This window comes from Lycorma delicatula, chromosome 1 (assembly GCF_047948215.1).
Source record: "Lycorma delicatula isolate Av1 chromosome 1, ASM4794821v1, whole genome shotgun sequence".
In the NCBI taxonomy this organism is placed as follows: Eukaryota; Metazoa; Arthropoda; class Insecta; order Hemiptera; family Fulgoridae; genus Lycorma; species Lycorma delicatula.
The window spans coordinates 143839188-143857921 of NC_134455.1; the positions used below are offsets into that span (position 1 = coordinate 143839188).

At 30.4% G+C, this 18734-nt stretch overlaps 1 protein-coding gene across 3 annotated transcripts in view; it reads left to right on the top strand.

The window, feature by feature from the left end:
• CPT2 (Carnitine palmitoyltransferase 2) overlaps positions 1-17553 on the top strand; it is a 96861-nt gene extending 79308 nt beyond the window's left edge. For all 3 annotated transcript variants that reach the window (XM_075363057.1, XM_075363076.1, XM_075363066.1), the window contains exon 12: positions 786-17553. In XM_075363057.1, the coding sequence (XP_075219172.1) occupies positions 786-921 (136 nt within the window). In that variant the 3' untranslated portion in view covers positions 922-17553. The remainder of the gene's footprint in view (positions 1-785) is intronic.
• Positions 17554-18734: the final 1181 nt, after the last annotated feature.

Sequence of the window (18734 nt, forward strand, 5' to 3'; positions counted from 1 at the left end):
AATAGGATCATCTTGCTCCTCAAGTTGAACTTCCAGTGACTACCTCATATTCCATTTAATTTTCTTGTTAGATGTGTTGGAGGATGCAGTTTAGATATGTCCTCACCATGAGGCACTGGCCTTACAGCAGATGGTAAATTCGAGTACTACACTTTGTATTGGATTACTACATATTCCTTTTTATCTTTGTAATACAGAAATAACAGTTTGACAGATGGTCTTGTGGTTCATACCAGTGGTGTGGCATGAACCACAAGATTATTTGTCACAATATATGTTGTATATTGTGACTTATATTGTCATAATATAAAATATTATGACAATCTTAAGATTTGATTCTTTCTTGAAATGATCATTTCAATAAAGGCAACAGGAAAGTCGTAATCAAGCAAGTATTTGGAATCTGGGTATAATCATTAGTATTGTGAAATTGCACTCTGTTTTTTTGATAATTTCTATAGCTGGATATTAGGAATAGGGTAGTAGTAAATGGCAATTGAAAAGTCCAGTGATATATAAAACCTACTCTAGACAAAAAATTTTTCCATACAAAACTGTAGCACGTGTAAGTGTGATCATATAAGACCAGTAAAACTAAGAAATTATGGGAACTTAATTTTTACTTTAATATTCTGAGTATTGTAAAGGAGGCTTAGCTGTAGGGGATGAAGAGACTAACTAAAAATATTCAACATAAATTACTATGCACATAATACTGTGTAAGTGTAATCTTATTGTTACTATTTATTATATTTATTTAGGCTGTTGGTTTTTTGTTTTTTTAGATATTCTATTTGGAATGAACGTCTTGGTTCGTTAATTAGTAATTATAAGGAATATTCAGATGGAAGTGGTTTTATTAAGTGCCTTGAAACATCATTAGCTGATCTGTACACAATATTAAAAGATACTGCTGTATGACATATGATATAATTTAGCACTTAACTGACTTAAGGTCTGGTTTTTTATTTAGTGCTGTTACATTGAGTAAGAAGTTAACATGGTATTAAGTATTGGGTTTGAAGTTAACATGGTAAATTGTTCCACAATTTTATGTGATCTAGTTGTTACGATGTTTCTATAAAAATAACATCTTGACTTAGTTCAGAAGCCATTGAATAGTTTTATTTATATTAATTATCAAATATTTTTATTTAATATCTATTAACCAATAATTTATTGTCCTACACTTTAGTTTTTACTATGAATCATTATCTTTTTACAAGATCAAAGTTGAATGTAACAATATTGAGTATGCATTGGGAAAATATATTTTGCTAGTTATCATATGAAACAAAACAAATAGAATTATTTGCAACATAAATTAAATTTGATAGTCCAGAAAATTGATTATTAGGAAAATAAATTAAAATATTGAGCTACTACTAACATGACTAATTAAATTTTTAAGATTTACCCAAAACAGTTAATAGTAAAAGTAAATGTATATCAACATCATATATATATATATATATATAAACATGTGAGGGTCCATACTATCAAAGTGGGGCATGTGACGTGATTGTAATTTTCAACTACTTTTTTACTACCTCACTTCCTCTAAATTAGATTTAGATTTCAAAATCTTTTTGTTGAATAGCTCTACTTTAAATTATTTTATGAAACATATTAAGTGTAATGCTAAAGATTGCAATGCCAGCTTTTACAAGGGCAAGCCAAAAAGTAAAGTGAAATTCAAAAAATCAATATGTTTATTTGTACTTGCATAAATAATATATGCATTATTTTTCAAAGTAATCCCCTCCTACTTCTATGCATATAGTTCATCTACAGAGTGATTTTTTAGTCCTGTTACCCAATTTTAAATGCAATTTAAGAAAGGGAAATTTAGGTGAAATAAAAAAATGTATTTGTTACTTACAAAAGAGATTTAATAAAAAGCTATTACATAATTGTTAGAGAATATGCTCAAAATGCCCACCCCGTGCGGTTATACACGCACGGACTCTTTTCAGCATATTAGCAGAAACCTTTTTAAGAGTTGCATTGGAAATATTTGTGATTAAGTCTGTAATATTGACTTTAAGTTCACCAGTAGTGTGAGGATTGTTTTTGAAGGCCTTGGGACTTAATACAGCCCCACAAAAAGTAGTCAGATGTGAGGTCTGGGGACCTTGGAGGTCATAAGCCCTTGGTTATTATTCGATCATCAAAGAACTCTTGCAGAAAATCCATGGTTTCTTGAGACGTGTGGCATGTAGCGCCGTCTTGCTGAAACCAGCAATACCGTTCTTGAGGTTCCAGGAGGGACACAAATTGGTGCACAATATTCCTGTATACTTCATCATTTACTGTCTGTTCGAAGAATATGGGTCCGACTATACGATGACAAGATATCGCACATCACACACCAATTTTTTCAGGATGCAAAGATTTTTCTTGTAAAGCGTTAGGATTTTCAACCGCCCAAATTCGACAGTTTTGACTGTTTACATAACCATCGAGATGGATCCAAGCTTCATCACTAAAGAATACTGTGTTTAAAAATTCGATACCGATATCATTTACGAGAGACCTAAACCAACGGCAATATTGCGATCGCTTGTTTAAATCTGGAGGCTGAAGCTCTTGGACTAATTGTACACGATACAGATACAATTTCAATTTTTTAACAGCTTTCTGAACACTCGAATATGACAAACCAACTTGCGTGGAAAGTTTTCATAAACTTTTCTGTGGAGAATTGAGCAATCTTGTTTTCACATTCTCTAAACGTCATCTGTCAAGCGATTTGGTTGATCACTAAGTTTTCTGTCGCAAACACTACCTATCTCTCGAAATCGGTTTGCTAGTCTAGAAATTGACAGTTTTTCTTGCGGAGAGACACCAACAAATTTAATTTGAAGTGATTCTTTTACACTCGTGTACGATTTTGTAACAAAATATTGTTCAAGAATGAAAACTTGTTGTTCTATGGTAAAAGACATTCTGTTCGTAACACGACCGGAAACGGCACAAAAGTTTACACAGCTCAAGGAGAATCAACTCACACTGCCGTATCTATACTGGTTGAGTAGCGCTACCAACTTTGTGTCACAAAACAAAATTTCCCTTTCTTAGAAAAAAATTACCAGACATTAACAATTGGATAACAGGACTAAAAAATCACCCTGTATTAACAAGCTTTTGAATTCCTTCCTGGAAGAAAGTTTTCGGTCTGGTGGCCAGAAAATTTTCACTGCTTCTATGGCCTCATCATCAGATCAATATTGATTCCCACACAACTCTTCTTTTAATGGGCCAAAGAAATGAAAATCACTTAGAGCCAGGTCTGGACTGTATGGAGGGTCATCCAGCAGCTCAAAACCGAGATCTTGAAGGCAAAGAACTGTTTTTTTGGCCATATGAGTTCGAGTATTATCCTGAAGTAAAATCACGCCTTTAGAAAGTTTACCACGTTTTAAGATTGATTTTTTGTTTCAGTAAACACAGTAGCTCACAGTAGTTATCACTGTTTACTGATTGACCTTTAGGTGTGAAGTGAGTCTTCCATATCCCAGAATATCATCATCACCTTTCCTGCAGACATTTGAGTTTTGAACTTTTTTGCGGTGGATGTTTCCACACTAAACTTTGTCACTTACGCTCAGGTTTAAAGTGACAGACCCATGTTTCATCAATGGTTATTCACTTAAGAAATGAGTCTCCTTCATCTTCGTAACGTTTCAAAAGCTTCTGGGAAATTTTCAAACTGTTCTCTTTGTGGATTTCTTTCAAAAAGAAAGAATCATGAATGATTGAAAATGCTGAGCCATGGCTTATATTCAACTTGCTTGCAATGTCATCAACTGTAATTTGTTGATTACCGAGAAACATTTGTTTTACCACTTCAGTATTGTCTTTGAAATGGAAGTCCTACCTTGCCACTGTTCATCAGAGAGAGAAATCCTACCATTTTTAAAGTGATCAATCAATTTGTAGATTTTGTTTCCACTCAAACAACTCTCCATATTGCTGCTGCATTCAGTGAATAATCTGTGCTGGTTTCACCCCTTCTAAACTGAGGAAACGTATCACTGCTTGCATTTCTTCCTTGATGCAATCAGACAAAGGAGCACTTAAACAGACTTTGAAACATAATCACAAATAACTAACAATGAAACAATACTTTCAATGAACAGCTGATAGAGGTTCTGAGTTATAGCAAAACGGTAATTGCTGCCTTACATGTGATTGGGAGGGAAATCTAAATTTCCCTTTACTTTATGACACCCTCATAATAACAATTGAGCCATATGTCCACTTTTAAAAGTTTCATTAAGTCATATGTCCATTTTTGTTAGTAACATCTTTCTTGTTATTACTATCAAAACTGGACGTGGACTGAAATAAAGAAAGGCAAAACTTTTTTGAAATTAAAGCTTTTACTTTATTACTGTTTTATACATTTTTATTCATTACAATTTTTTATTTTTAAATTTTGCAAATTAATTTTACTAACTAGATAACTAATGTTATTGTTATAAATTTGTGCTTATTTTAATTTACAAATAAAAAAGTTATTTTATAAAATAATATAAGATTAATTTTTTAAATGCATGAGTTTCTGATTTTTAAAAAAATTTTAAATCGGTAATAAGGCAAGATCACGTGAAGCACAATAATATTCACTTTCACAAGTTATGTTGAGCAAGTCTTCAGGATCATCAGGTTCAAATATTGGTATTAAACAAATTCAAGTATTTAACTTTACCGGCTTGTTTTCCTCATTTACTAACTTTTACTGCTGAATAGCATCATGTTCTTCATATGTTTCTCCAAAATCCTCAATAAATGATGAACATCTTTGACCTTCTTTCTTTTTAATGGTACAGCAATGCTGTGATGTTCTAGAGTTGTGTTTAGAAGTTCTTTGTCTGGTTTCGTGATCGGCCTTTCGGCCAATATTTTTCTGTTGTAGGCTGTGTTTCCTTCTGCAACCACACTTCATTTTCTTGCTTTTCTTAGAACTACTTTTCTGCACTTTGAAAATTTGAAGTACAAGATACTAGCGTTCGTCGTATAAGTTTCTGCTTCCTTTTTCCAGTTGTATAGGAACCAGTCTTTGCCACTCTACAAAGTTCCAAATTGAGAAAACAAACAGCTTTTTTTCTCTTTAATTCCTTTTCAATAAATCGGAAAAGTCTATTGGAGATGACAGGTTATTAGGTAAACAATTTTGTTTTATCCTCTTTTATAGGCTTGACAGTAATTTCTATTGCATGAATACATTCATGAAGTATACATTCCAATAATAATTGTAGTTTTATTTTGGCTGGCACACCTGTTGCCTACCAGATGAATACTCGAGTAACCTTAAAGTTTTGCAGTCTTCAGCTCATTGTGTATGATGTAAACTATTCATTTGAATACTTATTTCTGTCCATGAATAAATATTTACATTGTTACAAGTTAGTGTGTTTGTAGATAGCTCTCACCACAGTATGTTATAACAATAAAACTGCCTCAAATATAAGCTACTTGATCATTTATTTTAAGGAGAATTAGATTTTTTGACAATCAGAGAAGAGGAGAAACCATTATTTTCTTTAGGTGTTGCAGGAAACAGTTAGCCTGTTTCTTATGCTACACTGTTGCTGTATGCTGTTTCTTTACAGCTGAATCACTTACTTTTTTTCTGGGTAACATTCTAGTCTGATTTTTTTATCAAATTGGAGACAAAGAGCTGCACTCATCAGTGTAAGAATATGAAAATCAAATATTGAATTTAGTGTTGGAATTTCCTAAAAAATGACTCCTTTACCTACAGATCAGGTGTTTCTTAAAGCTTTTTTATACTTAGTTCTAAGAAGTTAGAGTTTGGTTCTTTTCCCTTCCATGATGTGTTGCACTGATCTTAAACTGTTTAATAAATTTAATCTTGGCACTCCTTTTGATACTGAAGAGCTGTTCCTAATGGTTTCCACATGGGTTTCAATGGGATTATCCATTGTAAACCTTTGAAATACTCCTGTGTCTTTATATTTCATTATTTGAAGAGTTAAAAATGTACCGGAAAGCAGATGATTTTCTGTCTGATTGTATTTTCAAATGAAATTGACTTTGAACAAGGTGATTCATACTTTGTGTTTAGTGGAAAAGACCTGCAATTTTATTATAAGAGCATTGTGCTTAGCCTTTTTCTGGTATTGTACAGAAAGCAGTGTGAAAATATTTTATACCCTTCATGGAAGAAAGAGTGTATTCTATGTTCACATGTTGGCTTGACTGGAAGATTTTTAACAGCATATCTTAAATAAATAAAATAAAAAAACAATGTGAATTGGTATTTTATTATTAATACCACCTGCGGTCAATTCAGAGTGTTGTATTAGTAGTTTAAAAAGGAAATAAGTCACCTCCAATGATGTTACCTATGTAATCACATAACCAGACTGAACACTGATTCAAATTCATTCTCCTTTTTAATCAAGTTTAATATTCTAGTATGATCTGTTAAATTGTAAGTAGTTAACCATGCATTTTTTATTATCATTGTAATTTCTTTGTTTTTGTATTAAAATATTCATTCTGAATATTTTAATGATAAATTTTGAATAATAAATAAGTTACAAATAATCACTTTTAGATAGAGGTTATTCTTACATTTTATGGTTTTCAACAGCTGTTTTCTAAGTAAACAGTCAGGTATTCTTTTTCAGACTTGACTGAAAGGAACTTCAGCTGTTGCTGTTTCTGTATTTTTGACGTTAATTAAAAACAACTGAAAAAGTTATTTTTGAATTTGAAAACCATAGAGCAATCAAAATACACACCTATAAGGAAAGCAGCTAGATAACATGGTAGTTTTGAGGTCAGAGAGTAAAACAGATGGCACCTCATTTTTCTTTATGCATTTTCTTACAAAAATCAGTCACAAAAATCAGTAAATTCTTTATTTTTTTTACAAAAATCAGTCACTTATGTATCTGTGTTGGAAAGTAATTAATATCTTCAAATTTAAAAAAAAACACAATGTCTGCCCATTTTTGAAAAAAAAACTGCTATTGAATTCAGTGTAAAAATACTATAAGACAATGTTAGCTGAAGCTGACTGTGGATACACATCTTTCATACTTGAGGTCTCTTATATATTTTAAATGTTACACTGTTTTGATCTGTAACTGAAGAACATTGTTTTAAAGGCCATAGTTCTCATCGTGTAGCCTTTTAATTTTTTGATTCCATTCTCCCATAATTGCATCTATTCAGATTACTAATTTTTGTTCAGTTTCATATTATTTCACACCTTAATTATAAAATAGATGAAACGAAGGTTTTAGCACATTCGCTGCTGTTCCAGTCTCTGGTGATAGGAAAGGTTACTCAGTCAAGTGCAATGTTAAAATTGCCTGCCTCGATGGTAATGTGTTTCCCATCTCCAGGGTGCAGAACATATCTTACCAATAGTGCTGCTTCGGTGGCCAGGTACAGGAACACAGTCGATACTTATAACGCTATATATTGAATCAAGTTATACTTTTCTGCTATGTTTAGTTTACGAATCTGTTCTTTTAGGTTAGTTTTGGCATATTTCCACATAGTTCGTGTCATCGGCATCTGGAGTAGCAATGGCGATGTATTTAGTTTTTCTAATGCCGGAGTCTGGAACCACATTAATAATTATGCGTGTAATCAGAATCCATTTTTAAATAATTTTTTTTTTTAGCTTTTAATGCTTTAATTAAAAGAACTTTACTTTTAATAAATAATATTAAGATAGTTTAAATGCAAAATAATATATAACAGTTCAAAATAAGTAAATAAGATAAAAATAAAAATATTTCTAGTATATTTAGTTTATAATACACAATCCTATTGTTTGTTGTTAATTTAATTTTGTTCTATTATTCTTTCAATAATTTATTAATTACATTCTAAAAACTACCATATTTATAATTCTGAATTAAAAACAAAAAAAAAATGTGCAAGCAGTCATTAAAAAATCAAGTAATATAAGAATTAATGCTAGACTATAAAATTCATTAACACTTTAATAATATTTTAACAAATAAAATTTTTACAGTTTAAGTAAGTATGATACAAATTAAAATGCACCAGACAATAACCTGGACTGTCATCGCAATCGTGGCAGAAAGATGTTACCTTACACAACACACTTCTCTGTCTTCTTCTTTACTACCCATTGATTCCCCAGATTCCGGTAGCAACCGCGGCAAGTTTTTTGGTTCTTTTTGCCCTGGACCTTTGGGTTTTACAAATGTTTGACGAAGTCTCTTGCCTACTTCTTTTTCTATATCAATTGTTTTTGGTTTACTTAGCAAGCTATTGCTATCACCCTCCTAAATTCTTTTGTCATTTTTTTGTTGTTACCTGGTATCATTTTATAAGTGATCCAAGCATTAACAACTGCGAATCAAAAAATTAATTCAAGTGCAGGCTTGTAGTACCATTTTATACTCTTATGCAAAACAGAATGGTAGGACGACATTTGGTCACTTCTACTCTTTTTTTTGCTTTATTATAATGAATAACATAACTTGGTTTCTCCACCGGTTCACGTTTTCTGTTGGTCGTTCCTGTCAACTAATTTTGTATCATGGGAAAACACTGTTGTCAACATCAATATAGGCTGTTTGTCTTGCCATTTTATGACTTAATTTTTTTCTTTTCAGTCATCGTATTTCTTTGGGGACTTCTTTTCTGTTACTTTGCAAGGTACCATAGTGTGCAATCTTCATTTTTAATAATTTCTCTGCCAGACATATACCAGAATAAAAATTGCCAGCATACAAGGTTGCTGCAATTCCATAAATAAGCAATAAATTAATCAGAACCGTAAACATTTCTTTTTACCATTAAGCCTAACGAGATATTGATTATTATTTAAACAAACAATCTTGACATTAAACAGGAAATAACCGAATTATTTGGCGTTCATAAGTTTTAAAAAAAAACTTAAATTAAATAGTTGACGCATTCTTACTCTGGAGGTAAGAATTGCAACTAAGTAATGTGTTGTAATCACAGTGCATTTTGTACCGCCGGTGACCGTAAGGTAATATTTATAAAAAAGCCTTAAAATTGCTTATTTGTTGCAATAACATTTTATAGAATGATTGAAAAAATCACATTAAAGAAAAAAGCCGCACTGAGGTGTGGCTGCTTTTTTAAACACAGACAGCACTTGATAAAATGCAAATAAAATAATTCCACAGCGAATGTGTTAAACAATTGTAATGTTTTGACTCGCATTAGTAAGTCTAAACATCGTAGAACTTGGTAATAAATTTAATTTCTAGTATTAATAAAGTATTATATTAAACACACCAATCATGATACATGCACGACTGCTGTCTAAACGTAACCTCTATTAAAACCTTATGAACACTTTTTTAACATATAACATTAAAAAGCATTGACTGAGTGTAAAATTGTTACATAGATAATTATTCACTCTATTAAATTAGACAACTGGATGTCTTTTTACTTCAAAAGAGTTATGAAATACCTAATAAAATGCTTAATTGTTATAAGTAGAAAATGGACACAATCTTAATCCATGTAGCAACCATAAAAGAAAAAAAAAAAAATCACTTTTTAAAAATTACATTTTTTTTTCATTTTATTTAAACTAATATTGTAATTTTGTTACTAATGAGGTACGACCGTGTAAAGTGTACATATAAGTTTAAATGTTCCTTATAGTTTATCCAGCATAGCTGCAGAAAATATGTTGTGTATGAAAATGAAAACATAAATTTTCTCTTGCTAATCAGATAATGGTTGGTTCATAGTGGAAAATGAAAATGCCTACTAAGAGTATGTTAGGGTATGTAAGGGTATGCCTACTAAGTCTGTTAATAATTAAAAAATTGTAATCTATTATATTATTTAAATAAATATTTATTATATTTATATTATTTTAAATAAATAATTTTTAAAATAATTCAAACAGTATTTTACTGATAATCAATATCAATATTAATAAATAAACAACTTAACAGAGTAATAAAACTTAAATTCCTTTTGGTATTTCGACAATCTTTAGCTTTTATTTTTTATTATTACTATTACAGTAATAATATCTAATTTAAAAAATAAATAACTATTTTGTTTGTGCCTAATCATTTCTACATCTGATGATTATTGATTGTACAATCAGATGCAGTTGCCTGTGATCTTGTATGTTTTTTATTAAATATTTATTTTGTATGCACATGTTGCTACTTTAGTAAAAGTGATGATAATAAAAACTCAAAAATATTTTCTAATATTAATATTTTTAATTAATTTTAATGTTAATTTTATAATTAAAAATCATGATTGAAGTTGGTCGAAGGACTGAAAGGCATTTTAAGTTGATGGGTTCTAGTTCTCATACTCTGCTAGCTATCCAGTGTTTCATGTATATACAGCCACACATGTCTGTGTGCACATTTGTTTTTTTGTGTTGTAATATTAATAGATGTATGTTGTTACGTGCTATTGTTACTTTTTTTAAAAATTTATGTTTGTACACATTGTCAAATGTAATTTTATAACATTTTTATTTATTATCAGTGTATTATGGACAGATTAGATTTACCATATTTTAATTATACTTCCATTATTTCATCATGTAAAATTTAGATTTACATGTGGTTATTCATATGAAATACCATTTGGATATTCATGACTAATATGTTTTCACTAAGTATTACAGCTTCAATTTACATGTTACAACTCTGACAATAAAGTAGGGAGCTATAACATTCAAGATAGTATTTAAAAAAACAGTTTTGATAAGTATAATGAATTTAGCTTTTTTATATTATTGTATTTGTACAAAAAGAAAAAAATATATATAAGCACACTAAACAATTCATGTATTAAAAGTTTGAGTATTTTATTGAAGTATTATGTTAATTATAATGCATAAATCTTACAGAGTAAATGTTGTTACTATAATATTTTTACAATGTAACAGTTTAATTGTTAATCATTTTACTCTTATAAAATAAAATTGTAACTGAACTAGATAATAAAAATTATTTTTCATGAAATGAATATTGTAACAGTTATATTTTTTAGACAACTGAGAAGAATTTTTAACTTTCTCATGTTTTAAAATATTGAAGAGTCTAGAAAGGAAACTTTTACTATTCAAATAACTACAGTATTCATTATTCGTAATTAATGGCAAAAGGTTAATATTAATAATGAGTGATAGTTTTCAGTATTTTTTAGTATGTAATTTTAATTGAAATAATGATGGATATGATTCAAAACATTTTGTTTTCTAGTGATGACTTTAATAATGAAGGCGATAGATCAGAAGTAATCTACAGGTAGAATAAATCTGTGCTTATTAAATGATAATTCAGTATTGAGAAGCTGTTAGGCTGAATAGAACCACAGTTGACTTTGATTTATTAAGTCTGCAAATGCTATGAAACTGATCATTTGCTGCAGTAAATCGATTGTTGAGTAAAAAGTTCTTGTCTGTTTCAATTGAGAAATTGTAGCTACCACATGATTGTACATTTGCAGATTTATTGAAGTCCATTGTTTGTTGAATTATCTAAATTACTTATATTGTATTAGTGCTGTAACAGTTTGTGCTATGTTTCATGATATTGTGCACTGGCCGGATTAGTTAAACTATACTTTTCTCCATTTTAATTGTTAGAAACCCCAGAGGTAGAGACAGAAATTAATGCTGTTTTATGGATAGCAGCTCTTCATTAATTTGTTTACCTGTTAAGTGTGTAGAAGTAATTCTTTAGCCCACTTGAGTATCCTATTCCCAACTCTGATTCTGGTTTTTATGTATTGAGTCTATTCAGACATTGAAATTTTATTATTTTATATGATCTTTTTCTTTACTACCATTTCTTCACCTAATAAATCACTTTTAGCAGTAGTATTTGATGATCACTGAATTTCACCAAATGCATTTTTTCACTTTGTAGGAGTGCTGATGTCAAACTGCCAGTGGTAGTTGTACCATTTTCAGAAGTTTTAATTCCTTCTACTATTGGTGAATCACATTCTAAAATATTGAGGATACCATTGTCTATCTGTCTAAAATTATATCTCTTTCATCTCCTTTGCAGTGGTATGGACATTATTATCTTATTTGACCTTAAATCACAAAAAAATTTCACTTGTTTCACAATAATAAATAATTTTTGGAAGGATAACCATATTTTCCTAGCAACTGACTGTTTATATATCTCAGAATCAGCATGCAGTTGAATAAAATTTGTATGCAGAAGTCCAAATGAGATTAGTTCATCAATAATCCTCAAAACTACCTAAAAAAATGTTTTGGAGATGTTTGCCTTTCTACAGGCAGGACAGTTGGTTCCAGTAGAAGGGATGAAGACAAGAGTAAAGATGTATATTTACTCTAATGAATTGTTCCAGTGGTTTCATTCCATCTGGAGTTGTTTCAATTTGGATATGGGATTTTTTAGCAAAATCTTGCAACTTGCCATACAGCCAAAAAAATGGAAGAAGTCTTTTCTAATGGTAAAGTTGCTGTACTTCCATTGCTTGGAAATACATCTTACTTAACCCCATTAAGAATCTATAAAGAATTTGTAAAAAAAGACTTTTAAGTAAGATTGTATGACAAAAACGGTTGTGATTAGTTCACTGATTAAGGTAACATTCATGATGATAATAAACTAAGAAACTGTATAAATCAAAAACTCATTTAATCAATGATAAAATATTATGAAGAAATAATAAAGAGTAAGGGAACATACACCAACTATCAAAACATGTATATGTGTATGATTTTTTTTATTCATAATTAAATTATAAGAAAATTGCTGTTTTCAGTAAATGTTCCAATTAATTTGAACAATGCTAAAGCTCCAGCTTGAATGGCGCTAACATTCTTGCAATTTCTCTGTTTTAATAGTTTGCATGATGTCTGCTAGACTTTTTTTTTATTAATTCCTCAACATATTCTTGTACAACAGAAAAATATACTGGTATAAAATATTTTATCAATGCATATTAAATAAAATTGATAATGTTGATAATGGGATTAGAAGGTGGTAAAAATGAAATGTTTGTTATAGATGCACAGATATATGAGTCTTTTTCATTTCTCTTTATTTATATTATTAAAAGATGACTAATTAAGAAAGTATGTCTTGTATTTTCCTGTTAGGAAATTTATAGATAACCCTTATTTTTCTATGTATATATAATATATCAGTGTTAGCCTCATGTAGGGTAACTATGAGAAAGAGCATGTCTTAAACTCTAACCAAAAACAAAGACATCAACCAAAAATATTGAAATATAGATATAGAAAAAACTAAAATCTGCAAACAATATGTTTCATGATGTAGAACCAAAGAAAATTGTTCAATTTAAAAAAAAAAATCTTTTACTCTTCTATGTGTTAAAAAACTGGACAGAATGTTAAAAATATTATGAAAAGTAAAACAAAATGTGAGTAGGCATAAAATATATGGACCAAATTACATTTAATCATAAAAAAAGACCAAAGTTATAAAATAAAGACTACAGATAATGAATCAGGCTAGAGTGTTTCACACAAGTAACTATTTAGCATTATTGACTGTTGTAATCTACATTTCTAAAATATCCACGGGCTGAGGAAAAAATGTACCAGATCCTTTACCTTAGCTAATTTATAATTTATGGGTTTAGAAGGTTATATTTTATGTGTGTATGACCTTGGTAATACTTTATAAATGTCTATTTTATACCCATAAATAAGGTAATGAAAAAATAAAATCATATCTCTGAATTATTCTGTTATCTGGCCAATTTAGAGAGAGTACAGTATAATTTATGTTCATCGAATTCTCCATTGGTTTTAAAGCAGACACAACATTTCTTGTCCATTTTGTAGCAAAACATTATACTACATGCAGAGAATATGGAGAAATCTGTACAGGCAGTAAAAACAGGTATAACTTTTCTTAAAGATATTTCTCTACTTCACCATTATATATATATACATCTTAATACTAAACAGGCCAATGTCAAAAAATCAAATTTTTCAGGACAAAAAATTATGTTCAACATACCTACATACCTTTGATATTTCACCTCCAACAATATTACAATATTTGGCGTTAGAATCAATTTTATTCTTGTCCTTAAAACATTGTGATATGGAAATTTTTATCTTTAAATGGTAGCCTGTAATTGATAATCAGAACTTGACAATGAAAAATAGAAATGCAGTCTTTTAAAAACTAAAACAATGATTTATGTGGTAAATGATTACTTTAGTATATTATACGAGAGGTTATCTCTAAAGTAATGACCATTTCATTATAAAAAAATTTATTCTGAAAACTTTATAAATATTTTTTATTTCTCAAATTACATATCTTATACTACTTCTCTATATAATCGCCACATGAATTAAGACATTTATCATATCGATACACCAGGTTCAATATACCCTCATCATATTCTTTTGCCACCAGTCCATTTAATCACCGATTAACAGCATTTTTAAGGTCATCATTACCCACGAATTGCTTACCAACCAAAAATTCTTTCAATTTCCCAAACAAATTGTAATCAGAAGAAGCTAAGTCCAGACTATGTGGTGGGTGAGCTAAATCCGGACTATATGGTGGGGTCAAAAATTCTTTTAATTTCCCAAACAAATGGTAATCAGAAGGAGCTAAGGCCAGACTATATGGTGGATGATTGTAAGTTTCCCATCCAAATATTCTCAGTAAATCATATGTTGGACCCGCAACATGTGGATGTACATTATCGTGCAGCAGGACAACACAGTCGGTCAGCCGCCCACATCGCCGATTTTGAATGGCTTGCTGTAACTTACGTAGAGTTTCACAGTAGGCTTCAACATTTATAGTCATTCTACATGGCATGAAATCAATCAGCAGTATGCCAAACCGATCCCAAAAGACTGGTTATCAGTTTGCGTCCAAATGGCTGTGGCTTGACCTTTGTTGATCTGGTTGATGATTGAGGATGATGCCATTCACTTGGCTGCCGTTTTCTCTCTGGCATATAATATGAAATTCATGTTTCATCGTCGGTAACAATTGAATTAAGAAACTCATCACCTTTCTGTGAATAGCAAATCCAAAATTTCCAAAGCTGATCCCATTCAGATTTTTTGTGACATTCTGTTTAGATATGCAGTACCCAACGTGTACAAACCTTTCTGAAGCCTGAGTGGTCATGAACAGTGCAACCGATAACAGCTCTTGAATCATCAGGTAAAAGAAGGGCCAGGTCAGAAATCGTTGAGTGACAATCTTTTCTGATTTCATCATTGACGCGTTTCATCAAGTCCTTAATGATTATCGATGGCTTCTCTGAACGTTCTTCATCATGCACATTAATTCTGTTATTTTTTAACCTTTCATACCATTTTTGGACTTTTCTTTCATTCATTACATTATCATCATACAAAGCAGCCAACTGCCTATGAATTTCAGCCAGCTTAACATTTTGGTGGTTTACAAAACATATGATTCTATGAATTTCCCAGTTCGCAACATCAATTTTCCTATTTATCTTATAACTAATTACTCATACACAATCAAAGATACTACAGTATGACAACTTACAGACAACAATGCAGTATGTACATTACTAGCATGGCCATGAACGACACAGGTTCGCCAATCTTAAGGAGAGTAATTTCCCAGCAGTCTTTACTTTAGAGATGCCCTTTGTACATGTAATTACCAATAAAAAGTAAAAAAACACTCTTGAGAAGTTAATTTTTATGTTCTTCATTATTACAAAAACTATATTCACATCTGTGACTGCATCTCTAATGTAGAAGTACATTAAATACATACTATAAAATTATCTTCTATTTGAGTATATGAATGGTTGTAGATTACAGATCTTGTAACTATTCTTTTGAATCAGAAGCAGAAGTTTATTAGAAATAATAGATTTAAGAATACTTGAGGAAACTGTTTTTTTTTAGTTTAACTGCCATCTTGATTTCTTGTTTAAATCTAAAAATGTTCAATTGTTCATTTTCAAAACTTTCCTTATATAGAATTTGACCAGGATTATCAGAAGTCTACATCATCCTCTTGATTGAGCTCTCTGATATAATTTCCCCATCTAAATATTTATTCGGGGTGAATGAATACACTTCCAGTAAGTGATGTGAAATTATGGAAGACTTTCTGCTTCATTTCAATTTCTTAGTAGGTTACTGATGTTGAACACCTAATTAAATTTGCCCAGCCTTTGGATAGCTCAATAGCTAGCAGCTTGTATACTATTTTCAGTTAAAATATATTTGTTATCTGCCTCCATATGTGTGTACCCTGGCTTCAGGATTGTATGATTTATTACCATATACCTTTCATTTTCTTTAAATTAGAAACATAAATGCTGCAATTTTGACTGCTTATAAAGTATGTTTTGTTTAGCCAGTTGATGTAAGATATTATACTAATAGTTCACAAGAGAAATATTTATTTTTTATGCTGTTACAGACAGGAAAAAAACAGATGTGGTTAAGGGTTGTTTGACCTCTCATCATCTCTGCTTGGCCTCTCATCATTTCTTCTAAGAATTTGTGCTGCTTTTCCCCTTTCCTTAACTTGATAATGAATAAAATAAAAAAAATGAAACAAAATAAAAGTTGAACAAAAATGTTATTCCGTAATATTATATCTGCAGTACAATATCATTATCATATCCGCAGTATATAAGTAGTTCATTTCGACAGAGATCATATTATATACAGGTTTATCTCATTCCGAAATATTATCATTAGAGACCGGGATTATATGCAACATAAAAAGCTTGAAATATGCATGAAAAGTATCAAAATATGCAACTTTAAATAATAAAAAAAATAGTAATTTTTAGTTTTTTCATTTCAAAATCTGCATACAGTTAGTAAGTAGTTGAATAACATATCGATAAATTTGATATGTTATTTAACTACTTAATAATTATTAAGATTAATAATACTATTAATAATTATTTAACATTTTGTTACTTTTGTAAACATAAACAGTCAGAGGTACTGTTCTGCGGCTGCTAAGTGCGCTCTAAGAGCCATGCAGCTTATCAGCTGCCTTATTGGCTGGCTACAACGTAAGATTTCATTTATTAACAAGGTACTGAAAAATATTATAAATATAGCAAAAATATGCATCTTCACTAGATTTTAAGGAAAATATGCAATAACTGGTGAGAATGGGCTTAATATGCAAATGCATATAATCCAGTCTCTAGTTATGTAAATGTATAGACATAAAAACAAATTTGTTTTGAATATACTATCAAATAAGAAGGTGCTAATAACAAAAGAATTACTGAACTGGTATTCTGCAAAAAAAATATTGTACTGAAAAACAGTTCTTCAAATTATTGAAGAATTAACATATATGATATGATAAAGTTTCTAATGAGACCCTTGTAGAAGCATTATGTTTTGTATGCGCTCTAGTTTTTGAGAGATAAAGTGTAAATTCACTAACTTTTTTTTGTTAATAATGCAGTTAGATAGAGCTGAAAGTTTCTAAAGAGATTAACTGTTAAAATGTGTAATTGTGAATGCAAAAATAAACAAAGAAGATTGATTATTGATATGTTGTTCAAATTATTATACTTCAAGAGTCATCTTATACATCTTTCAAATGTTTTACAAAATTTTGAATTCTCAAAAATAAAAATTAGGGTTGTATGATTGCACATTTTAGATGAAAAAAAGAAAACACTTGCAGAGTAATAAAAATGATCAGCTTTGGTCTGGCTCCAAGATGTGAATGACCATAACACTTGAAAAAATCTAGCTTACCTAGTTGCTTCCAATCCTACTCTCTTTAAAAGTAGTTCCCTTGTAACTCCGTGTATCTAATCCAACACTCCTTACATTGTTGAAAACATTTTTCTTAGTTAAAACTAAAAAAATTATTTTGGAATGGTTACCAGCTGTGCTGTTGTGTTTGTCTTTCTCTTCTCGAAGCAGTCAAATCAAGATTCTTTAATGGCAAATTTAGTTTGAGAAACAAGGAGCCTGGCAAACCTGAGGAATTTCAGGATTAACCAAAAAATCCTAGATTGAGCATGATATATTGTGCATTATCATAATGAAACTGCCACTTGAATTCCACAGATCTGATTTCTTGCAGCGGTCTGCATCATGAAGATTGTACGAACCTCCAGATAATATTAATTGTTGACAATTTGCCTGTAGTGCATATTTATGATGCACTTTACAAAAACAGCCAACATCACTTGTTTAGGTCCTCCCTAGTCTTGCGTACTTCAGCCTTGGTGATTATGCAGATTTCCACTGTAATGATTAAGCTTTGGTTTCACGATCGCAACCTGTACACCCAAGGTTCATCACTATCTTCAAAATATTAATATCACCACTGATTCACTTCAGCATACCCTGAATTCTTTCAACATCAAAACAAATTGTTTTCTGTTCAAACAAAAACATTTTTGGTACAAATCTCACAATCGGTATGCATAGCAAAATAAATCATCAGTTAAAATCGTGTTTGGAACAGTCACTACTCCCAATATCATTAGCAATTTTGTGTAAGGTCATCTAACAATTTTCATTAAACTATATGTTAATAATGACATTTCGATTGTCTTATTGATCTACTGATATGCTGGTCATTCAACTAAAGTTCAGCCATTTTGAAAACATCTATACCTCACTTACTTACTCCTTGGCACTACAGCCTGTGTTGAGCATTGGCCTCCATCAAGATGCCATTCCACTCCTTCCTATCCACCATTTTTTGTCTATC